The sequence below is a fragment of the Condylostylus longicornis genome, unplaced genomic scaffold (genome assembly GCF_029603195.1).
Source record: "Condylostylus longicornis isolate FDR11 unplaced genomic scaffold, ASM2960319v2 ptg000018l, whole genome shotgun sequence".
Classification (NCBI taxonomy): domain Eukaryota; kingdom Metazoa; phylum Arthropoda; class Insecta; order Diptera; family Dolichopodidae; genus Condylostylus; species Condylostylus longicornis.
In genome coordinates, this window is record NW_026577987.1 from 7400699 (window position 1) to 7427100 (window position 26402).

Below are 26402 nucleotides of genomic sequence, written 5' to 3' on the forward strand. Positions count from 1 at the left end.
TACGCGCGTATACATATTGTTTGTACGATATAAATAAAATTATTGTATGTACATATGTACGAATATAAAAAAAACTTAGCCGGGAAATTTTTTTACTTTCTTTTGTTCTATACTTTTCAATATTTGGTTTCAAAATAAAAAAAAATGTAATTAAATTTTTGGGCAATTATCCAAAATAGCAAGTAACAATAATTAACGAAAGAATGATCAAATTTAAAATATAAGATGTATACATATATAAAGACTTATACTATAGAGGAAGAGACTGGTGCGTAAAGAAGGAGAGTGGCCCAATTGTCTAACGAAAAATAAATTTTCAAAAATATATAAACAAAATTATATTTTTGTTTAAAATAACAAAAATTGATCTTCAATTTGATCAATCAAATATTATGGAATATCATTTTTCATCTACACATTATTTGTTGATTAATCACTGATTAAATCTTAGTCACAACCTTCATGATTACACATAATTATTATTTAAAAACGCAATTACTAAAGTAGGCATACAAAGAATTAATTATTGCTTCTTAAAAGATTATTAAATTTTTCGATTATTAAAGTACAATAAATCTATTCAAAGATGGACACTGTGAAAGACGAAAGAATGTCATTGTCACGAAAAGAATCAGATTTAAGGTTGTCAAACGCGAAATTTTAACCTTAAATATTACAGTTTTGAAGTTGTCAGAAGAATGCGAATAAAAATAGTTTGAGTATAAGAAAATACAAGAGTTTGAAATCCATGAATTCTCTCTAAGTCGTCATAAAATTTCAGTTGCTTGTGCTTCCAGATTTACTGTACGTGGTTAGATTGTTGTCAAAATAATGTAAAATACGTCAAAACAGAAGAACGAAATTTTTGTCTAATAATCTTTTAATAAGTTTGAAGAAAGTTTTGTTTTTTTAAATTGATCCTTTCTATTGGATATTAAAAATTAAAGCGTCTAACAATATAGTGAGAGTTTTAAAGTATTCATTGCAAAAGTCTCCAAAAATATTTTTCCTTGATTAATTTGTTTTTCTTCTATCAATTTATTGTAGGTGGAAATTTCTAATTATATTTCACCACATCCAATTTATCAATGTGTAACACCATTACGTTGTATGCTATTAAAGAAAACTAATCCAGAAAATTGGTCAAAATTAATCCAATTAGAATCACATGAAAATATTAGACGCGGCTCACAACAATGGAAAATCGATTATGAAGGTGTTGCAAAGTTTATACCAAAGTAAGTGATGCCTCAATAAATTTTTTTATATTTTTGTTTCTTTATTCTTTTAAAAATTCGAGTAAATTTTATTAAAAATACAATTCAGGGTGGTATTAATTTTAATTATCATGCTTGCACACAATTCGTTCATCTTTAGTGTTGCTTGTACATTACAAAGTCTTTATTTTTTTGTAGATTTTTTAGAACTACTGAATTTAGTGAAGATGAAATAATGAAAGTCACTGGTATATTACAAATAAATGGACATGAAGTACCATTATCAGAGCCACCATATGTTGCTATTTATAATCAAGCATCATTAATTGAACATTCATGTATACCAAATTTAACAAAAAGTTTTTCAAAACGTGGTGATGTTATTTTTTGGGCAACTAGATCAATTAAAAAGGATGTTAATTTAAGTATTTGTTATACGGATGCAATTTGGGGTACAGCAGCACGTCAAAATCATTTATTACAAACAAAATTATTTAAATGTGAATGTAGCCGTTGTAAAGATGTTACAGAATTGGGTACAAATTATGGAGCAATAAAATGTAATAAAAATGATTGTGATGGCTTATGTTTACCATTAAGTTTAGAGACATTAAATTCACAATGGAGGTAAGTAAAAGAATATTGAAAAAAAAAATTTCCTTTTCAAATATTTTTTAATAAATTTTGCATAAAATGCAGAGTGAAATTAATTGAAAATATTTAATAAAATTTAATTGAAGTTCGAAAAACTTTAGACTAAAAATATTTGTCTTGACCTTGTTCGTATTTAAATTGAAAAATAAAAACAATATTATCTATAATAAACAGAATTCCCGTATAATTTTTTAATTTCCTTGTAGATTTAATAATTTCTAAGCTTTAAGATTTTTGCCGGAACTTAAACAAGTGACCTCATATATTCGACGTAATACATGTAGGAATAGATTAAATTTTATTTTATTAATAGTATATTGATAATTCACTGATGAAACATAAAGTCGAGTGGTTTGATAACACTTAGATTTGAAATAATTGAATTTTTATTGAAATCAATTTAAAATTTTCGCAATTTAAGTAAGATAAGATAAAAATGCACCTATTATTATAATGAAACCGTTTCAGATGATTCAAATTTTGTCAAGATGTTATTCAAAAATTTAAAGCGGGAATTTCTGAGTACTAAATATTGAGTTAAGTTAAGAGTTATGTGAAAAATATTTCGAAGTTTATTTATTCAGTTAATATTAATATAGTACGTTGATAATTCTTACATTATTAATTTTAAAATCATAAGCAAAAAATTTTCCTATAATACGTTTAAAAACCTAATTATTACGTTATATATTAAAGTAAATATACTGTGTATACCTTTAGTAAATCAAATAAAGCTGCGCAGAATTCTATCTTGACAAGCTTTTAAATTTTAACCGTGTTATTTTTAGACTGGGGTTTATTTGTATAACAATTTTTACTTGTATTTAAACAATATTGAATTCTTATTGAACAATAGTCTTAGTGGAATACAATGAAAATGTTTGGTATCAATGGAATGAGCCACATTTACTACGAATAAAGTTTCTTTGTTGAATTTAATGTAGTATAATGTATAACAATAATGATGAAAAGAAAAATATTGTAATATTTAATAATATTGTCTAGTAATAAAGAGAGACAGACAGGGGTTGGTTGGATAGAGTAATTTTCAAGATAAGAAATTTGTAAATGTTATAAATGTTAAATGCTAACTATAGCAGGAATAGCTAAATTCTTGTAATCAAAATACAATGAACACTTTATGTTGGGACACAGAAAGGTTAATGTGCCAATTTTAAATTATTTTGAGTGATTTTATATACAGAAAAGGAAAATGTTAAAAATAGAAAATATTTTCTCTCAAAAATAAGAGTTCTGACAAGTTCTATTGATATTATTTTTTCTATCTAGAATTTATATTATAACCCCATACATATTTAAGATCGAAAATCAAAATTTATTCCAAAAATGAAAATTTTATTCGTTTTTCGGATTTCTTTTATTCGAAAAAGAACATAAATTTTAAGTTTTAAGGCTAGGCACATATATGTAAGAAGTGGTTTTTTAAAATTAATGGAAACTGTTTCACCGCTTTTGAATGTAGAGTTATTTTACACCTGAAAATTAAATTATAAATATTTTATCTTTTGCTAATATTATTTAACTTATCATTTTTGGTTATTTCTGACATAAAGACAACAAAGTTTTTTGTAGTACAAAACTTAATACACATTAAAGATGAAGTGAAACAAATAAAACAAATGTGCTTATAGCTAGATCGTGGATAATAGGCATTTAATATAATAGAGTACTGACAAGAATTTACTCATTCATATACTTATAATGAAACTTGAGTAACACCGTTCTAAACATAAAAAGCTTTTCAAAACATAGAGAACTCTCTAACGTGGTATATACCCATAAAATTGTTTCAAATTGGAAGCATTATTTGATATTTCCGATTGAAGATGAAAATTTGTTTTTGGGTAGTTAACAATCCCTTCCTTGCTAAGCAATACTATAGAAAACAATACTTCCCTCATATAAAATGTAATGTGGTCGGCGAAATATAACGTCATTTGGAAAATAAAATTTTCAGAATAATAAAGTATATTCATTCCCCCAAAATTGTGTCCATATTAAGTACTATTAGTATCTAGTTAATTTTAAAATCATTAATACAAATAACTGAATCCTAGATTCCTAGATTTATGCAATAGTTGAAACATTTTTAATTAAAATTTTAATAATGTTTTTTATAATACAAAAATTTCTGATCAAATTTTTCTTATTTGTCATGGAATTTTACAAAGAATAATAAGAGAAAAATAAATAAATATGTTTTTGTTTAATTCAGTGTGAATTTTGTATGAATGTGAGTAAATTTTAAGTTTTTTGCGTTGATAATATACAATTGAAAATATTAGAAAATATTCTTATGCTTCTTAAGAAAGGGGAATACTTCAGATACATAATTTTAAATTATAAAGGAAAAATTTAATACCTTAAAATAAAAGCGTCACCAAATATTGATCTAATTGAAATGAATAAATATTTTCGCAATAATTAGGTTATTCTAATATTAAAAATCAACAAGTACGTATGATTGTACGAACTAACTATGACCGTGACATCCAAAATGTGAGATAATTATTTAAAATTTTGGAATACCAAACATATAAGGTGTATATGAAAATGATATAAAAATGAGTATAAAAATGTAGCTGAGCTCATATCAGGTATCAAACTAGCACATATTTCACATCAAACTCGCTCATGTTTAAAACAACAATTAGGCTTTTCTGTATTCTTTATATGAGTCACCTTTTATAACAAGCTTTACTATTCTGTTAACTGTTGCGTATGGAAACTCCTATGATGCGGGAAATATTTGATCAAATATGAAAATTTGAATATAGATTGTCACATTCAGGACATTGGAATATTTCCTAATTTGGAAGCCAAATTGAAAGTCCCTTTTTAAAGCGGAATTCTTAAATTATAATATTCCAAGTAATTTAATTATCTTTTTCATTTTCATACAGAAAAATTGTAAAATTATAAAATCTATTTACAATATTGATAATAGGAGTGTGGTTTAATTTTGCCTTTTATATTATTTTGCCGCAATTTATTGCTAATAACCATCATCAGGATTTTGGTAATTTTCCTTAGATGCGCTTTTGTCTATGTAATCCAAACAAAATTAAACAGGTTATTTTTTAAATGGTTTCATTCTTGTGTATATTGTACATATAAGTAAACATTTGTTAAAATTTTCTCATTAAAATTATTTTGATTACAATTATATACATATACCTATTTACACACATACACACATACATACTAAAAATATTTAATTATAATTATTTCCAGATTGTCAAATACCTTTTACCTTGAAACCTTAAAATTATAATTCAAAGTTGTTTCATTTGAAAATATGAGAATAGCTATACGCAAATAAAATATTATTTATAATATTTCATTTTAAAAACAATTTTAATGAGCATATAAATTGTTGTGGATTCAATCTTCGAACTTTAGTTATAAACTTGCTGAATAACTGATAACATAAGAATTTAAAAATGGTGAATAATCGTAATATTTTAATAATTAAATTAATTTTCATTCTTATTGTAAATGTTATTGCATATCCGATAGATGAAAATATATTTAAATTGGACACAAGTTCAGTTTCAAATGATTCTAAGACGAATTCTATAATTAGTTTAGTTTTAAATAAAATTATGACTTCTTTAGCATCATTTAGTACATTTGCTGTTGTAAATTCAGTAGTAGTAGTTAGTCCTGAAGAATTGGGTGATTATTTTGAAGGTGATATGATATTAAAAGATTATCAATTTAATGAAATAATGGATCAAGGGAAACGATATACTAGAACGAGATATAGAACACAACAGAAAGAGTCAAAAGAGAGTTTATGGCCAAATGCTATTGTTCATTATTACATTAGTACAAATTTCTGTGAGTTTTTAATTTTAAAATTAATTTAATGTGGCGATTTCGGAAAAGATGTAGAATTACAAATTTTTTTTTCATTATTTTTTTTTTGTAAATAAAGCTAGCACTGCAGCAGTTTCAATTAAGGAAGCAATGGATGCTATTCAAAATACCACTTGTATACGTTTTATTGAAAAAACTACTGAAACTGTAGATTACATTCATTTTACCGTAAGTTTTTACTAATATACGTTATATATGATTTAAAAATATGCATAAGTGAAAAGAAAATGAAAAACTAATAATTTTTTCATTTAAAGAATGACGGGCCAGCTTGTTACTCAAACGTAGGCCGCCAAGGGAAAAGTCAAGCAATAAATTTGGTTGATTCATGTTTAGGAACTTTTAAAATTGCACATGAAATACTTCATGCTCTCGGTTTTTTTCATGAACAAAGTCTTCCGGACCGTGATAAATATATTAAAATCGTATACGATAATATTTTGGAAGATAAAGAAAATAATTTTGCAAAATATGAACTTCCATTTATAACGAAACTTGGTGTGTCATATGATTATGAAAGTGTTATGCATTATAGTGCAGTAGCTTTTTCAAAAAATGGTAAACCAACAATTATACCAGAAGATCCGAATGCTGTAATTGGTCAAAGATCTAAATTAAGTACAAAAGATATTAAAAAATTAAATTTATTGTATTGTGAAAGCAAATCATGATAATTTTTATTAAGAATCAAAAAATTTTATGTATTATTAGTTATAAGAAATGTAAGTGATGAATTTTTATAAGAGTGTTATAAAGTCCAATTTATTTTTAATTATATTAAGATATACTCATCGTACATGTGTAGAAATATGAAATATGAAGTAGTACTAATAAGTAAAGTAATCTCAAAATTTAAAAACAGGTGTAGCAACTCAACTATATTAAACATAAGTAATTCAAACATATTAGACGTATACGGATGTAATTTGGAAAAAATCGTTAACAAAATTTTTGTTTATTATAAAAATTTGTAAAAGTTGTTTCAATAAAATATTTGAAATAAGATGTAAGAATTTTATAGTTTTAATCTTTATCAGCAACATTTGATATTTGTTCACTGAAGGATACGGAATGGGAGAAAGAAAAGCCCCCTTGATGAAGCTTTAACATTATTTTTATTGCCTGTTTTGCCTTTATTCTGAACTTCTTATACTGTGTTCTTTATTCACATTTTATGCTTACGTGTTTGTGGAATTATAAATTCCTCTGCATTTCGTTAAATGGAATTTACTGCTATAGAAATGAATATTTTGCGAATTTTTTTACAAGTTCTTTTAAATTATCCAAAAGTTGATTTAGTTTTTCAGAATAGATTAAAAACAATGTGGAAAGTTTACAAAAACAAACGCATTATAAAAAATTTAGCTCAACTCATTTAACTCAACACCTTAGAAAAAAAGTTAATTCGGTTTAAAATAAATCGAATCTAAATAAATGGAAGTAGTGAATCGAATTTTAATAATTTTGTTTTGCAGTTGAAATTTTTGAAAAATAGACTAAAAACGCATTGTACGCTTGCGAACAAACTTTTTAGACTAACTTGTTAACTATATTGGATTTCAAATTATTTGCAGATTATTAAAAATTTTTAGCCTTGAACCTTTGTATATAACTATAATCAATTTGTTAATTAAAATGCGAGTATGTTAACAGAATTAAAGTTTTCATTTCATAGCCGATAAATCTTACAATATGTTTTTTTTTTAATTTAGTTATAAAAATAATTTTATTTATTTTATTTATTTTATTTTATGAAATAAAAGATTTATAATCTCTGAGTGATACATAAGCCAAATCTTAGTATTTGTTTTTTTTTGTTTCTAGAAATTTTACTATTATTTTTTAAATAATTTTCAAATAAATTTAAATCTGCTGTCGTTTTAATTCAAGAGACAGTACATGCTACTAAAATTACTTTTTATATACATTTTGTAAAATAAGTAATGGAAACGTGAAATTCACACTTTCATCTGCTTTATTTTAAGCTACTCGGGAAGATTTCGTTGTAACATTTGTGAATTATATAGAGTAAAGTAATATAAAGATTTTGCTTTTACAGGGTGAATCTGAAAGGTATACAGCAACCTGTACCATTGCTTAAAGGATCGAAAATGAGTAAAACTTTTGTTGTGGACTGGGTGAAAAATCTCAATGGTTTACGAGTTCCAGGGATTTTAACGAATTTTCACGAAATTTTTACTTTTCCAAGTTTTTTTTGATTATAACTTTAGTTTTGAAAAAGAGAGGAACTTCAAACAAACAGTTTCAGAAATGCTTAGAAAAGGCCTTAAAATTATTTTGTGCATTTCATGTACCTTCGGAATACCAATTAAGAAGAGTCTTGTCGAGCTGCTTAAGCTTTATTTTATAAAAAATTTGAATATTAATGTTTTCACTGAAATGTAGATAACAAGTAATAAAATTGAAACGAAATTTTATACAAACTTTTAATTTGAAAAACAAAAATTGATTTTAAAAAATTTTAAATTTTTGAAAAGAAAAAATAAAATTTTCTATTAGGAAAAACAAAAAAGAAATCTAGTAATCAAAAATTTTTTTTCGAAACTTTTCTTGGTAAAAAAAAGGGTAAGTTTTTAATTTTTGCCAATTTTTGTAAGAAATGGTACCTATATGGTTTGAAATTTTTAAATGCATTTTTCTCAGATTGGGTGCAATTTAAAAATTTGAAAAAAATATTTTCGAAATCTAGACACCATTTGGCATCTGAAGTTATAAAAATTATCCAGCTGGAGCGAATTTTTAAAGACATGCCATACAAATTTTGACATTTATTCTAATAGAAAAAAAATTTCTTATTAAGAAAAATTTTTTTTAATAGAAAAATTTTTTTTACACAAAATGGAGTTTGTAAATGATTGTAAATGAAAATTATGAAGTTAATAAATAATTTAAATGAATTTATAAATTTTGGACAAATGACTACAAAAACTGAAATTGGTGTACGGTTGAAGCAAAAAAAAGAAATTTGAAAAAAGAAAAACATAAATTTTTCCAGAATTAGGTGAATTTCCCAGGAGAATTCGGTGTTTGTTTTGAAAAATTTGTAAATTTTTTGGATAAGGAATTCTTGTTTTTCCAAATTTTTGATAAAGGAAAAGGTATTCAATTTTCATTGAAATTGTGGCTCACAATATTTTTAGTTTTTTTGCTATATCTTCTGTACCATAATTTTTTTTTTTCATGTTTGACGACTTAAATTAAAGGTTAAGCAGATGGGAAAAATTCTATAAAAATTTCAAGGTTTCAAAAAATACCTTACGAAATTATCTGGTTAGAAAAAACTGAAAAAATAAAACAAGTGAAAAATTTGATTTTCCCTAAATTTTGAATGCTTGGTATTCCAAAGGTACATTAAATACAGAGAAATATTTAAAGCCCTTTACTATGTCTTTCGGAAACTGTTTGTTTGAAGTTTCTATCCTTTTCAGAATGGAAGTTATAATCCAAAAAACTTGGATAAGTAAAAATTTCGTGAAAATTCGTTAAAATCTCTGGAACTCGAAACAAAAGTTTTACCCATTTTCGATCCTCTAACCAATGGTATATGTTGTTGTTTACCTTTCTGAATCACCCTGTATAATTGCTTTTCGTCGAAATTTATCCTCAGCTATTCGAAAAAAAAATATAAAATACTGTCTCAATTCGAATAGCTGCGATTTTGTGCTGTCTCTAAATGAAATTGTTCTACTAACACACAGCAACAGTTTTCTAATATTTTAAAAATATTAGCAAAATTTGTATCGAAAAACTTACAACGTCAACATTCATAAGACGAGACGTGGCACTCGTAAGAAATTTAAATGTTATTCGAGTATATTTTTTTATTTCTTTTCCTTGAGAAATAAGCAAAAGCGTTGCTACTCCAATGTTCGTTGCTAACCGAGTGTACAAAATTAGAATTTATTTGAACTTTACTACGATCTTTAAAAAGTAACGTGCGAAATATTTCATGCTCTTGGTTTTTATATAATTAATGAAAAAGTCCTTGTGTCTGACATAAAAATGCAACACTTGTATACGTGTAAAGGCAAGGAAGAGTAGAATTTTATATACAAATACTTATTTTATTATACATACGAATACTAAGTATTACAACGATAAATTCGAAACGGCAGCAATTGGACAAAAATCTGATATTAGATATAAAAATTAAATTTATTATACGAAATTAAAGCCTGAATAAATTATAAAAGTTCAGTTAAATACTTATTACATTAAATTACATTAAGAATTTGTTTTGTATTAGAGACTATTCTATACTAATATTGTGGGGTTGCGAACAAATTACATACTTAGTTTAGATATGTATTTTTCATCGCACACCATTTTACAATATTGAAATAAAATGTGTTTCTTTAAATTTCGTGATGTTTACAAGTGACAAAAAGTAAATGAATTTTTTAAGTGGAGTTGTGTTAGGTCAGTTGTTTTAATAGTTTTTTTGTTTTGCTTTTATTTTTAAATTATGTTTCGATAATGTTGTTGTGTAGAAAAGAGAGAAAGGAAAAAAATCATTGAAAACAATTGAAAATATGGTACAAAAATAATATTTACCAAGTTTGTAGCTTTTTCAATTGTTGATTTTGACGCTGTGTACACAGAACATAAAAAGTCCGCAAAACATTATTTTTTTGAAAAAGTTTTTAGGAAGTAGAAATTATTTTTGCAATTGTTATTGAAAATATTCAAAGGGAAAAGGGAAATTTCATTTGATTAGGTTTATGAACGCTAAGATCTGAGCAAAATATTGAATATATCTAGATTAAGCCAATGATTTGTAAAGCACGATGTTTCCCTTGAAAAACTGAAAGGCTTTTTATCGAAAATACAAATTTTATTACAATTTTCATTACACAAGAAAATTATAATAATTATTGCATACTTATAGGAAATTATCAAAAATTATATTAACTATTTGCAATGAATAAATAATAATATTTTTTGTAATACTGTAAAAGTAGAAGAGAAGAAATAAAAATTCTGTACCTACAGTAATTTTTTTTGCAGTTTACCAAAAAGAAAGATGTCGAGATTAAAAGATAAACAACAAATTTGAATTGCGGTTTACAAGTAATGTTTCATAGTAGAAGAAACTTAGCCGCTTTTTTTCTGCTTCTACAGAACTTAAAAAGTATTTGTTGTTTTGACACATTAAATTTCATACTTTCCATATTTACGACTTTGAGGCGCCGTAATTAATAAATTTTCTTCTTCCAAAATATTTGCGAATTATATGTGCCATATGTGTGCAAAATGTCCTTTTCAGATGAGTTTATTGTTCAACATTTGTGAATAAAATTTCAGCTTTTTATCTAGAAGGGTGCAGAAAATTCGTAATAAGAAGCATAGATTGACGGATGGATGAAACTAATAGAGCAATTTTTTTTTGCTTTGTTGAAGTAGTATATCTTATGTATATGTATAAAATCTACTACGATTATTGCGGTAGTCTAAATATACTACAGCCGTTTCCGGAGGTATCACACTAGCATATCGTACTTAATCTTATAAGTGCGTACTATTTATCGCACTTTAGTATTTTTCATATTAAAAATTTGGGACAGTTAATAAATTATAGAATTTTTTATGTCAAAATTATTCGACAGCGTCGAAAAATATTTTTATTTTAGTATTATTGTTATCTTGGTGAACATTATGACAATATTCATCTAGTCTATCAAAAATCATCTAATATCGGTTTAACAACACTAAATTTTTGACAGGAACACACTAGGAACACACTATTCGGAGTTTTCGGAAAATAAACGATATTTTCGGAAAAAGCCTATATAAGTATAAACTTTTTTGAAATTTCGAAAAGAACAGCGTTCTTCGAACACATTTTTTTGTGAAATTATAAATCTAAAAGAAAGTAATTAATAAGAATAGTAAAATTAAATTAAACTTATATTTGTTGAGGGGTTACCTTACTAGTTCATGCATAGCTACTTATGTATATATACGGCTATATATTTCATATATCTTTAACGCCAATTTGTAGTAAACTAAGTAATTTTTAACACTACTTATTGACAATTCATTAAATTTATTAAAGAATTACAATACAAAAATATAAAAAACAAAAAACAAATACCATATTTTTTTATTAAACATTTTTAACAAATAAATTAAATTTAAACCAATTAAATAAATATAAATAGCTGGAAAAATTTTTTTAATATGCTTGCTTCTACTTTGAAAGAAGTGTGGCAAAATCGGTTGATATTATCCAAAATATTTAGTGTATGTTATTTTCCAGAAAAACTTTTATATTGGTAATTGTAATTAAGATGTGAAAAATGTCAGTTTATCACTCGAAAATAAATTTATGCCAAATAAGTGTGCCAAAATAACCTATTTAATTATTACTACTAGTTTCAAAGCCTGTAACATACCAGAAGTTATGGAGAATTAAAATATTTATGGTATATAAAAATAATTATGGTGAATAAGGTATTGTGGTGAATAAAAATATTTATGGTGAATAATGTATTTATGGTATTTATGGTATATTATGATATTGCAGATGGTTTTGCACGATTATGTTGTATGAGGTCTCCATGAATCGCAACTGATCATTATAATCATCCGTTTCAAGCATGCATTTTTAAGGTCCATATTAAGTTATGAGCTTAAATTAGAGTGCATGGTCTTTTTAACACTTTATATGAGAATTTTAAAGTTATGATTTAAAATTTCGATATTTCAAATCCATTCCCATTTAAAAATTTTAAATTAAACAAACAGATAATCTACAATGTTTACTTTTAATTTGTTTCATTAACTCATTTATTTTGCTGTTTATAATAATTATTAGATAATAGTTGATTTAATAATGTTTTATTTTCCGAAAATATTGATAAAATTTATTAAATACATAAATAAGAATAATAAAGTTTTTATATCCTTTGTATGTATGTGTATATAATAATTATTATATGAAGATAATGGTACTAATAAGAAAAGGTTTCGGTAGAGAAACAATTTGGTAAACAGATTATAATTTTTTCCATTTTTATTGTATGTATAAGAAAAAAATATTTTATTTGATTAAATGTATAACTGAGGAATAATATATAGGAGACCAATTATTATTATTGTATACCTTTTGTATATGAAATAAATCTGGAAAATCTTAATGAAAAACTTTGTTTTTAACGGTGTTATTGAACTTAATAATTATTTGTGTTCCAGGCGTGACGTATAATATTAGCTGCCAGCTAATATTATAGTCATAGATTAATTTTTTGCTAATCAACATTTGTCGTATGTATATCAAACAAGTGTTTATTATAATAAAATACTCGTATATTGAAATTTTGAAATTTGAAATTATAATAGCAATATCAATATTAAAAATTATCCATTTATTATATTTTAGAATCAACGTTACGCTCAAGCGTCTCTATGAATATTTTTTGAGTGTAAAATTTGCTTTAATATGTTAACGTACTCACATATTATGATTCTTGTCTCTGTTAAATATTTTCTAATAAAGCGCAGTAACTAGCACACTATACGAGTATTACAATTACAATGAAAGAAAAATTTCAAAATGAAGTCAAACAAGATTTACGATAGTGAAAGTATATTCATAAAATTTTCATTTAGAGGCAATCAATAACTTCCAAGCAACTGTTATACCTCCAAAAACGCTCAAAACTTTTAGGGCAACAATCTCTTGTTACCTTATATTATTAAAATTTGCCTAGTATTAAAAGAAGTTATTTTTGAATTTATTTATTATTAAAATATTTGGAAATTTTATAATTTTCACCGACTGTGTAGCATGCACCGATAAAGGAGATTATATTTCGTTGGAAATGGATTTCTCCATAGCAAGGAATCGTATATAAATTATTTTTGGCGAGACTAAAATTTCGTATATAAATTATTTTTGTCGAGATGATGGTTTCTGTAATTTTGCATGAATATAACTACATATGTCTCATATGAAAAAACTTTGGTATATGTCTGGTCTTTTCAACTGGACCTTTACTAAGAGCCGATTTTACATTTTTGATAATTTTTAAGAAATGATAATATTTAAGAAATAGTTGACGGTATTTCTTGAAATTTATTATTTGAGTTTTTTTTGTCATTTTGGTAATTTTGGAATATTTTTTTAGGTAATTCGGTTAGCTTAAGTGAACCCATTGCTAAGTGAAAAGAACAGTCAAACTTCCTTTTTTATTGGTATATTCACCTTAAAACTTACTAGCGCCTTTAAAATTTGCAAGAATTCTTAGGCCATATTTTTAATCTTCAAAAGCAACTTCACTATACCAGAACATACAAATTGCGGTTGATTATGTGCTGATCACATCAGATTTTTTTAATTAACTTAAATTTATATTATTTGTTATTTTATTTTGAAACGCGATTAGGTAGAATTGATACCAGTGCTCTTCTATACCCGTACCATATCCTGGAGTATAGTGTGGCCTTTAAAAGAAAACGCAAATTTTCTAGTGGTTTAAGGGGACAATAACAATATCAATTTTGTAATCTTTGAAATTTGTCAATTTTACTCATATTATCTGCTTAATTAATTAAATGATAAGATAACAAAAATTTCGTTAACACAAAATTATAATTTTAAAATCAAAATCTTATAAAAATAGTCCGAAAATTTGATTTAAAATTTAGTCTTATTAATAAATTTAAAACGTTAATTTAAAACTTAAAATGATTGCCAAATCTCTTCTGTTAATAATTGGTGTTAATGCATTTTTCTTGGTTGTTCGCACACATCCAATTGAAAATGATCCTGTATTTCTGGAAGAAATAAACCAAGAAATAGATCCTGAAGAAATCGGGGATTATTTCGAAGGTGACATGATATTAGACGAAGAACAATTAGATAGTATTATGAATAACAGGGGACGTAGTATTCGGGTTGGTGAAAAATATAAATGGAAAAAGGCCACTGTTCATTATGACATTGATTCCATTTTTGGTAAATTAATCATTTGAGAAACATTGTTTAGGTTCATGAAATAGTACTTAATAAATTCTATTTTCCTATATAGACCAATCACAAGTTGATTATATTTTGAAAGCAATGCAAATTATTGAACAAGTAACATGTATTAAATTTTATCCGAAAGCCGAGAAAACAATTGATTACATTAAAATTAAAGTAAAATTATTAAGTAGAAAATTTTAATATAATTATGTAATTAAAATAAAATTTAAGGGTCTTCAAAACGGATGTAATTCTCGTGTTGGTCGCCAAGGTGGAGAACAAGTAATTAATTTACAGCCACAGATCCCTGGAAAAGGATGTTTTGTTTTATATAAAATTGTTCATGAATTTATACATGCTCTTGGATTTTATCATCAACAAAGCGCTTTTAATCGTGATGATTATATTATAGTTGTTGAAGAAAATATTCGTGAAGGTTACAAGCATGCATTCAAAAAACATGAAATTTCGGTAGCAAATGATTTAGGTGTACCATATGATTATGAGAGTGTCATGCATTATGGTCCAGGACTTTTCTCAAAAAATGGCCAACCAACTATAATACCATTGGATCCAACAGCTAATATCGGTCAAAGAGTAAAATTAAGTGACAAGGATATTGCAAAATTAAATTTGTTATACTGTAGCAAAAATTGAGCTTAAAAAATTTTGAAATTATTGATAAGCTAATTTTTAAGTTCAATATACAAAGAAGAGTATTTTTAATAAGTTTTGCTTAAATGATTCACATAGAAAAATGCCTGTTGTTGTAAGTTCCATTAGCAGTATTTTTTTCCGAAATGTTGTGACTTCAAAGGAATGCTGTTTTCATTGTTTCGATAGCATTGAATAAAATTTTGTTACAACATAAAGGGAACCTGTTTAAAATTGCCAACATTTCCTAGAGTTCAAAAACAAGTCTGACGGCTTTAATTCTCATGCCGATATCAGATTTACTTACGTATCAAGCTTAAGATTTTGGCACTAAATGCGTTCTAACTAATCCAATCTATTAAGATTTTTGATAAGCTTCCCGATAGGTCTTTGAAAGAGAAAATCCACATAAAACAAACTGTTCGTTTGTATCTTCGGTATATGTTTTAAAAATTACGGCGGTTTAATAAAGCAACAGTGTGCAATTCAAAATGAATTGTTTGCAGAATTCAAAAACTTTTGTGAATAATTTCACTTGTATAATGAAAAACAATTGTCAAATTCGATCCCGTGCATAGCAAAAACCGATTGTAACAACTTTATAACTTATTTAAAATCCATAAATTGAAGAACTGTATATTTCCACTAGAAATTATTAACAATTTTTTACTACTTTTCTGGCACAATTTTCTGTAATTTGAAGCTGCTGTTCTTAAACGCTTGCAGGCTTAATCCAATTAGTAAAATGCTTTGATGATGATCGGTTAAATGATTTTGGTTTTAGAATCCCAATTAAATTATAAGAGGCACTCTTCAAAATTGCAAATCCTATTTATCTTATGAGGGATTAGTTTAATTGATTAGATAAATATAACGAGCATAATCTCAAGTTATTTTTAAAGTTTTGCAAATTGTTTGACATATAAAGTAGATTCGCCTTAAAAATAGAAGTAGATTCGCGTTTACCTTCATTACATTTCAATTCTAATAATAAAGTTGAAAAGTTAACAAAATGGCAAAGTATTTATTTTTAATATTTGGAATATCTGCAATTATTGCAATTGCTAATACTATTCCAGTTTTGCATCAACTAGAAGAGAAATCAAAAGAGATTGATCCGGAAGAGCAAGGTGGCTATTTCGAAGGTGATATGATATTAGATCAAGATCAACTTAATTCTATATTGAATCCAAAGGGCCGTCATATTCTTATCGGTGAAAAATATAAATGGAAGAATGCAATTGTTCACTATGAAATTGATTCAGTTTTCAGTAATTTGTCTCTTTGTCATATAGTGTTATTAAATATAATTTTGAATTTGATTTTAGGTGAGCAACAAGTCACAGAAATTTTGAAAGCTATAAAAATTCTCGAACAAGCAACATGTATTCGTTTTTATGAAAAAACTGCTGATACAATAGATTTCATTAGAATTACTGTAAGTTAGTTTATATACTCGTAGTGAGGACGAAATTTTCTTGTACTAATTTAAACTTGAATTATAAGGGAAATCCAACAGGATGTCATTCTTATATAGGACGTAAAGAGGGAGAACAAGAACTTAATTTACAATTATATCCGGTAGGAGAAGGTTGTTTCATTTTACATAAAATTGTTCATGAATTTATACATGCACTTGGATTTTATCATCAACAAGCTGCTTCTAATCGAGATGATTATGTAAAAATAATAGAAAAAAATATTAAAGAGGGGAAAGAACATAATTTCGAAAAGCATAATATAACAACCGTTACTGATCTTGGTGTACCATATGATTACGAGAGTGTTATGCATTATGGTCCAACAGCTTTTTCGAAGAATGGTGAACCAACAATTATTCCTTTGGATCCATCAGCTAATATTGGTCAAAGACAGAAACTTACAGAAAAAGATATCCTGAAATTGAATTTATTGTACTGTATGAAAGATTAATTGGAAAAATTGTGTGCTATTAAAAATAAATTTTAATTTTAAATCGAAATTTTACGTATCTTATTATTTGTTAATTAGATCTTAGTGAACACTATTTTTAAATAGCATAAAAATTTAATTTTCTAGCATAAAAAAAGAGGTAATTTAGTAGGGTTTACACAAAAGGATTTGTTCACAATTGCAGTAATCCAAAACTTTCCGAATCGCCTTTGAAAAAGTTTTTTGTGAATTGTAATTTGATTTCAACACCTTAATAGGTTGCTGATAACCGTTCTATAAATAATAGGATGGGCTTTTAATATTTATTTGGATTGAAATTTTATAAATTTATCTATTGAATGAGAAAATATTTTGTTTTCGCAGAATTTCAAGCAGAATTTTATTGTAATCAAAATTATGAAATAATCATTTTAATTATAAATTTACAAAAAATTATCATCTTCATTTCTCTATCTATGAGATAAATTTAAAGTGAGTTTTGAGCTTTCATTGAGTTGGAAGACTTATAAAAATCCCTATGTATTCTAAACTTTACGGTAGTGCCAAATATATATCAAAACTGTGAAGGTCAAAATATTTTAGAACAATATGAAAGGATACACAATACTACTTCTTGCTTTTTATGTGATTACTTCTTCAATCGCAATTCCAACTGAATATAAGTCTGAAAAGTTGGAAGAAGAAATTGATCCCGAGGAAATGGGGAACTACTTTGAAGGCGACATGATGTTGGATGAAGAGCAACTTCAAGCTATAATGAATCCCAGAGGCCGTAATATTATAATTGGTGATCAATATAAATGGGAGAATGCAGTTGTCTACTACGAAATAGGACCAATATTCAGTAATTTTTAAATAAAACTCTATCTAAAAGTAAATAATAATATATACATATATACATTTTTTTAAAAAACACCATGTAGAAGATCATCATATTACTTTAATTTTACAAGCATTCGATGTTATACAACAAGTGACTTGTATTCGTTTTTATCCAAAGACTGCGACAACAAAAGATTATATTAAATTTACAGTAAGAAAAATTTGTAAATATTTCCAAGGAAGAATTATTATTTTACTCTAACTGTTTATTTTAAGGGACAACCAAGTGGTTGTCATTCACCTGTTGGTCGTAAACGAGGAGAACAAACACTTAACTTAAAGCCAAGTCCCATTGGGCAAGGTTGTTTTCAACTTTATAAAATTGTGCATGAAATTATTCATGCTCTTGGCTTTTATCATCAACAAAGCGCTTATGATCGTGATAATTTTGTAACAATTGTCGAAAGAAATATCCAAGAAGGTAAAAAAAACAATTTTAGGAAATATGCAATTTCGCAAGTAACTGATCTCGGTGTACCATATGACTATGAGAGCGTTATGCATTATGGTCCAACAGTATTTTCAAAGAATGGTCAACCAACTATAATACCACATGATTCTACAGCAAATATTGGTCAAAGAGAAAAATTAAGCGAAAAGGATATTGCAAAATTGAATTTGCTTTATTGTAAAAAATAACTCTTATTGCTTACTATTGAGTTGAGTTAGTTGTTACTTCTAAAAATGTATAATTAAATTTAATATAAACAAATAAATTGGTATGTAATACGAACTTCGTTTTCATCATGATATATGTACCGCAATCAAAAGTGTGTCACCCAAATTACTGAGTCTTCTACATATTTTTATGAATTATGGCAAAGAAAGAAGATAAAACGAGAAATCTCCAGTTTATTACACAATTTCAAGTTTCGTACTGTATATCGAAAGTTTTCTGCGATGTCGGTGTCACGTCACACATTTTAAATATGACATCTGCAATGCAACATTACAAGTTTCAAGTTGTAAGAGTTTTAATACACAATCAAAATGTAAATATTGTAGTTAAAAAGCTTTGGTTGCTTTTATTTTACAAAGTAATTTAAAGGTTTTGAATTCGGTTGCAGTTTAGTCCCGGCATTTTTAATAAATTCATTCGAACAAAACTGTGTGTCAGCGTTTGAAATTAAAATTTGAGTTGTCCAATTTAATAAAGAATTTGTAGTTAAACTTGTACAACCTAAGCAATAATTTTTATATTCTAGATATGAGATTTATTTTTCAATAGTTTAATAACCAAAATATAACTAGTTTGTATTTTATTTTTCAAATTGATTCTTTATTTTAAAGAACTAAGATAATCTTATTAAGCAATTACTAGAACTTGAGCACCACTTTATTTTTATTTTTATTTATCATATCAAAATTATACAATGTGATAATAATAGGCCATAAGTGTAGCTTTATTTATAGTGTAATTATCTATTAATTCTAAGGAATTTGTATGAATGTTTCCTAATAATATTTGTAGCATTTTGGAAATTTTATTGTTTTATGATCTCTTAACTTTAAAAACAATAAGCAATTTTCATTTAAAGAGCAATTCTGTAAAAGGGCCTGATAAATTGGAAAGTACGTGAAACACTTGAGAACAACATATTGTTTTGAATTTGATTTTGTGTCCATCACAAACCTAACTATCAAGAAATATTCAATTATCGCCTGCCAATTTTTCATGTATTCCAAATATATTAATAAATTTTTGTGAATTTCTAAATAATTTCAATCACTTGATGAAGTTTTTTGTTATCATAAAAGAAATTTGTGAGAAAATCAAAATTCTCATCATTTTTGTAGATAACAGCAGAAAAATTTTGAAAAATACTTTAGAGATAGCGCCAAACGAAATTTTTATCTTAAGTTTATTGGTTTTTCACTTTTATTTTATCGTGTAAAATTTGTAATTCGTAAGAAACGTGCTTCTTTTGGAATTGATGATATGATCCATATCTGCTTTTTGGCATTTAGTAACTTAGAATTCCGCTACATGAAATAATTTTTAAATAACTTTGAATTTTCTTGTTACTGTCCCTGAGTATTGTTAAAATTTTGCACAATTTTTTAGCCTAAATATTTTACTGTGTTTTTAAAACAGAAACTAATAATCAAACTCATACGAGTACTAGGGTTTATAATAACATTATCAAAAACTTAAATTTTGTCACTATTATTAACTTTAATTGGATTCGATACGTCTACAATATTTTATAAATATAATGATAATACAGAGCTCCGTAATGAAGTTTGAATGAGTGTTATCTGGAAATATAGATAAGATAATTTATACTCAAAGTTTTTTTTTTCAATGTTAGGTCTTATACAGAGAAAGTACTTGTGCAAAAATGGAAGGATTAATAAATTGTCAGTCTAATCTAAAATTTAATCTAAAATAATTGTCACTTCTTCTTTCGCCTTATCAATCAATTGTTGAAGCAAAGCTTTATTTTTTCCAATTTTTTTGAATTATAATAAAATTCTGTATTCATTTCAAATTTTTAATCACTTTGAAAATTTAATTAAATCAGTAAAGTTAAAATTTTGAAATGATGAATCGGAATACATTATTGATAATTGGAATATGTGCAAATCTTTTATTGATAACTATTGCACTTCCAATCGAAAACAAATATGATCCTGATGAATCAGAAATTGATCCTGAAGAAATTGGTGGCTTTTTCGAAGGTGATATGATGTTAGACGAAGATCAATATGAGGCTATAATGAATCCAAGAGGTCGTAATATACAAATTGGTGAAAAATATAGATGGAAGGATGCTATTATTTATTATGAAATCGATTCAATATTTGGTGAGTTTATTAACCATAATATTACATATGGATTTACTGAGAATGTCTAAAATAATATTGATATTTAAAGATAAACATCAAGTGACACTAATTCAACAAGCTATTGATGTTATTGAAAAGAGCACTGCATGCATTCGTTTCTACCCTAAAACAGAAAACACAAAAGATTATATTAAAGTTATTGTAAGTTTTGAATAAATTAAGTGTCCGATCATTTTTTTTTAAAATGTAAAAAATTCAATTATAGGGTAATCCAACCGGTTGTCATTCTCGTGTTGGTCATTCTGGAGGAGAACAAACACTTAATTTAGCACCAAATACTGTTGGAAAAGGTTGTTTCAAATTATATAAAATTGTACATGAATTTTTACATGCACTTGGTTTTCATCATCAACAAAGTACTTATAACCGTGATGATTTCGTGACAATAGTTGAGGAGAATATTAAAGATGGCCATGAACATAATTTCAAAAAATATAGCATTTCGAAAGTAACTGATCTTGGTGTACCATACGATTACGAGAGTGTTATGCATTATGGTTCGAAAACATTTTCAAAGAATGGTAAACCAACTATAGTACCACATGATTCTAAGGCGAAAATTGGTCAAAGAGAAAAATTGAGTCAAAAAGATATTGCAAAATTGAATTTAATGTACTGTACGAAAAAATAAATGTCAATTGATTAAAAATATTTTTAATAGTTTCTTTATTATTTTTGGGCAATGGGGTTCCTTAAATTTTATAATGAAACAAATGCGAATATTAATTTCCATTTGTTTTTGAAACTTACAAATAGAGTTCATAAATTTTAATACTATTTAAATATGTCGTACTTTTCACTCTGCACTATTTTTCAATCTGCACTATAAGTATATAATTACAATAAATTTTATTAATATTTATTAATATTTTAATTCACAGATGCCTAAAATGTCAAAAAACATTAGAGATTGCTTATGTTACCGATATTTTGGATAGAGCCGGCAAAGATTTAGCAGCAATGGAGAAAGGAAATGCCGATCATTGTAAAAGGTAAATTACTGTACCTATAACATAATAATGAAATAATTGATAATAGCGGCTACAGTACAATTAGTACTCATCTCAAAATAACTAACGAATACGAGTGCAGTTTTTGAATAAACTCTTATGGAACTTGAAATTTGAATAATTCTTAACATTATTTAATTTTAATTAGGTTTTGCAATCCGTGCTTATTTCATCATTGTCTTTATTTCTAGATATATTAATCATTATACAAAATGGTTACCGAAGCAACATCATTATATTTGTGAAGTAAAAGTTGCTTTAGCGCAATTAATTGGAAGTGGTGGTCCGGAAATACTACAAAGTATAACTAATGATGAATTAAATAAGAAAATTGAGTTATGCCGTGAACAAATAGGATTATTTGAAAAATTAGCTCCATGTAAGTATATATGAAAAAATGTTCCTTAAAGGATTCAATTAGAAAATACTTGAATTCTATTCGGGCATTCTCTTATCTATTGAGCTTGCCAATCCTTTAGAATAGTTTTCGAAGAACTGAATTTTTGCTTAATTTTCAATTTAGAAATTCTGTAAACGTAGAAAAAATATGGGTTGAAATTCTCAAATTGAACATAAAATTTTTAAAATATAAAAAGTGTTATTTTAGAAACCCTTTGGTTTAAGTTGAATTTAATTTGCTTAACATAAACGAGTAATCATAAATTCTAATAATGTTTATTGGATAATAATTTTGAAAAGAACTTAATAAATTAAAATTTTCTATTGAAAATTTACAACTTGTTTATGAAAAAAGAAAAAAAAAAAATAACCAAAATTTTATAGTTTCTTTTATTTTGAATTCTAATATCGATTTGAAATGAAAATAATAGAGGCGTTATCAAAGAAAGGTGTTTAAGATTGTTAAAAAAATATTCAAAAGCTTCTTTTAATAGACATTGTATGTGATTGTTACTTAGTTTTGAGGCTTTTACAATCATAAATGATCAGGGAGGAGTTTGAGTGTTGATTATTAAAGATACTTTTATCAAATAAGATTTTGGTAGGATTGATGAGAGTCAGATAGGGCACTATAGCTAAAGATTGTGGAAGGTTTAATAAGAGGTATACAGGGTACTACAGCTACCAATAAATAAATAGTGTTGGCACATTAATTAAGTATTTTCAATTACTTAGAGGAAAATGTGCATTGAAATTTCTACACTTTTAATTCTTGGGTATTTACTCCGTATTCCATTATTAATTGTTATATTATACCAGTGTGTTTCCCCAAAGGCAAATTAATATTACGAGTTCACAACAAACTTCTTTTGACTAGTCTGGCTACGTACGTGTAATAAATATATGCAAAAGAAATTTATAATCAATTTAAGTTAAAAGAAAATTTGAATATTTTCGGAAATAGCATGAGAATCGAAATTATTGATATTTAATATTCCCCTGAGTGCGACACTGCTTTGCTACTCTTACATTATTGTGTATAATTATTTTTTTCCAATTTATATTCAAATTTTATATTTATTCTTCTTGTATCTAAAATGTATTTTTTTCCCCATTTTAATTTTTATTTTTATTGTATAGCTGAAGCTAGAATGTTGGGTTTATTATGTTTTGAATTACATGCTGCTTTAGCTGAACGTGGTCGTCGTGCCTCAACTCGTGAAGATGATGCAGATATATGTACATGTGCGTTGGAGGAATCTTTAGAATATGTTGAAAAATCAATTAATTATTTACAACATGAACCAACAACATTATCTGAGGGCCAAATATATGGACAGGCAAAGATTAATCGAGATTCATTGAAATTAGTTATGGGGCTGCCGTGTTAAAATTATAAAAATATAATGGAAAAAAATGAAAATAAAAAAGAATTAAACAATAATTTTTTGACATTTATATTGAGAAAATTTTAAGAAAATAAAAGAAAAGAAAAAAGCAAAATATCATAGCGAAAATATTTAGAAAAATGTTTTTTTTTTTTTTATAGTTTTTCCCATTCTTTATGAATTAGAATTCAATGGTAATATCTTTATATTTTGTTATTTTTAGTTTATTATAAATGAACACCTCAAGAATCAAACAAAACAAAATTTTTTTTCTCTTTTATTTGGTATCAAATCTGGAGGTGGTAGTCGAATATTTTTATTATTCTTTTGACAAGAATAATTGGTTTGAACTTCGGTAGGAACTTTTTTTGTATTTTCTTTTTTGCTTATTTTGAAATTCTATAATACAAAATTATTTACTTTATTATATTTAGCTCTAGGTAATTTGAATTTTACAAATTAAGATATCTTATAGTGCAAGAGAATTTTGAATGTAAACATCCATGCTTCTATATACAGAAGAAGAAATGCAGATATTTTATGTAAAATTTTTAATATTAAAAAACAAAAGTATAGTTTAAGAGAGTGAAAAATGCGATCATATAAATTAAATGCTGCCTTCATTAGGGACTATTAAAAAGATCACATTTATTTTATTCTAACTTTTTACTAGAAAATAAGAATTTAGATCACAGACCAGGCCAATTTGAATTGAAAATAATTTTATAAAAATTTGGATTAATGGCAACAGATAAAATTTTTAGGCAAAAACTTTTAAACCAAACCCATGCAATTTGTTAATTAATTTTTAAAAGCTCCTCATTTATTAAATGATCCTCTCATGTGGTAATTATTAATGAGAATATTCTAATGTTTTTGAAAAGAAGTACAGGAGGAGAAGCGAAATATTAAGAACGCTGCTTATTCGAGTATCCAAAATAATCTCATGTATATGCATAAATGTATATGCCTTCTAACAAATAAGAAATTTCAATTCCCCCTTTTTACTTTCAAAATTAGTAATAAAATTGATTTATTTGACGTTCCTTCGAAAATTTGTGATTGCAAATCAATAGTTTAATTATATACAGGACAACTATGAGATAAAAAAATTCTACTTTGAGATAGAAAAAAATTCATTTCGAAAGTGAAAATTGAGAGAATTAATTTTGAAATGAGGTGAAAAGTTTTATTATGTAATTTAAATTATTTTAAAAAAACATTGTATCTTGTGACGCGGTTTAACTTTTAAAGAAGCTCAAATTGTAAGAACAAACTCAATTGAAAATTTTGCAATTATTTTTTTAAATAATTTGTTAGAAACATAATTATTATTTTACTTCAGTGTAGTCTTTTGAATAATACTTTAATATGTAAAATGTACAAGTTGATTTTTAGAATATGAAAAAATTGCATATATTTAGGATTAATACTATAATTTGGTAAAAATACTAAAAACACATAATATAATTTAGGGCTTGATTAAATATATCTGTCTTTTTTACTCGCTTAGTGAGCAGAAAGTGAGTTGGTATAATATGTTTGTATATTGCAATTCGCAAGTGTAAAAGAATTGTTCTGTATTCCTTAACTTGTTTTTTTCCAAAATCATAAAAACTTTTATTTTTTAAGATGATAAGTTCAGCCAATATTTTGAAAACAATGATAACATTTTAGTTGAAGTAATCATTTAGTTGTCAGTTAGTTGTCATTTAGTTGATCAGTAATCTTGTTTTAAAAATGACAAATTAAAAGAACGAGATTTTCGATTGGACAATGAATAAAAGAAGGTGAGATAACTGAAAAAGTGAGATATGCATACTCAATTTTTTTAATTTTTACAAATTTTATTCATGAGTTTTCAAAGTTTTTTTATAAATTGATAAAAAAATTAATCCTGCAGCTATTTTAATGTTTAATTTTGCTATATTGGAATTTTATATTGCGCACTAACGGTGTTATTGTGAATGAAAATAGAAAATTTGCATTAAAAAATATCATTGCTTGGATCATTGCATAAATTAATGCAAAATAAAGTTGAACCTTCCAATAATAATGGTTCTTTCAAAGGGCTAAGTGAACATACTTTTTTTAAACAAGTAATATTCTATTTAAATTATAATTGGTCGAGTTCTAACTGCAGATATGTAACTTGGTGATAACTTGGAAGGTGAAGAAGATGGAAGAAAATTTTGTTCTAAAAAAACCAACGAATTTTTTAATTTCTGTCTAAATATTAAGTTCCTGCAACTTACCGCCTAAGAAAAAAACAAAACTCTGTAAATGTACGCATAGATGAACAGCCGGACGAATTGTTTGGAATGTACTACAAACGGAATGTTATATTTGTTCAAATTATAATTCAAAAATATTAAAGTATTATAATTATTATTAGAAAACTATTATAAAGTTATGTATGAATATTTTTTTGGAAAAATTATTCTAAAATATTTTAGTTTTCGTTTTAATAGTGATTAATTTGTAAAAATCACTTTAAGCGAGCAATTTTTCAATTATAAATTGG

The 26402-nt window shown here is 25.7% G+C and overlaps 3 protein-coding genes across 3 annotated transcripts in view; all 3 read left to right on the forward strand.

Annotated features, from left to right (window-relative positions):
- The window catches only part of LOC129606192 (SET domain-containing protein SmydA-8), a 29839-nt gene extending 5840 nt beyond the window's left edge, over window positions 1-23999 (forward strand). Inside the window, exons 3-7 of the mRNA XM_055516350.1 lie at window positions 1048-1238; window positions 1416-1844; window positions 21963-22073; window positions 22283-22470; window positions 23631-23999. Of these exons, the coding sequence (XP_055372325.1) occupies window positions 1048-1238; window positions 1416-1844; window positions 21963-22073; window positions 22283-22470; window positions 23631-23881 (1170 nt within the window). The 3' untranslated portion in view covers window positions 23882-23999. The remainder of the gene's footprint in view (window positions 1-1047; window positions 1239-1415; window positions 1845-21962; window positions 22074-22282; window positions 22471-23630) is intronic.
- On the forward strand, window positions 16384-17391 carry LOC129606194 (seminal metalloprotease 1-like). The gene is made up of 3 exons (XM_055516352.1): window positions 16384-16688; window positions 16746-16855; window positions 16924-17391. The coding sequence occupies exons 1-3, from the start codon at window positions 16430-16432 to the stop codon at window positions 17347-17349; spliced, it is 795 nt and encodes a 264-aa protein (XP_055372327.1). The 5' UTR covers window positions 16384-16429; the 3' UTR covers window positions 17350-17391.
- On the forward strand, window positions 20712-21726 carry LOC129606193 (zinc metalloproteinase nas-14-like). The gene is made up of 3 exons (XM_055516351.1): window positions 20712-21039; window positions 21110-21222; window positions 21287-21726. The coding sequence occupies exons 1-3, from the start codon at window positions 20775-20777 to the stop codon at window positions 21710-21712; spliced, it is 804 nt and encodes a 267-aa protein (XP_055372326.1). The 5' UTR covers window positions 20712-20774; the 3' UTR covers window positions 21713-21726.
- Window positions 24000-26402: the final 2403 nt, after the last annotated feature.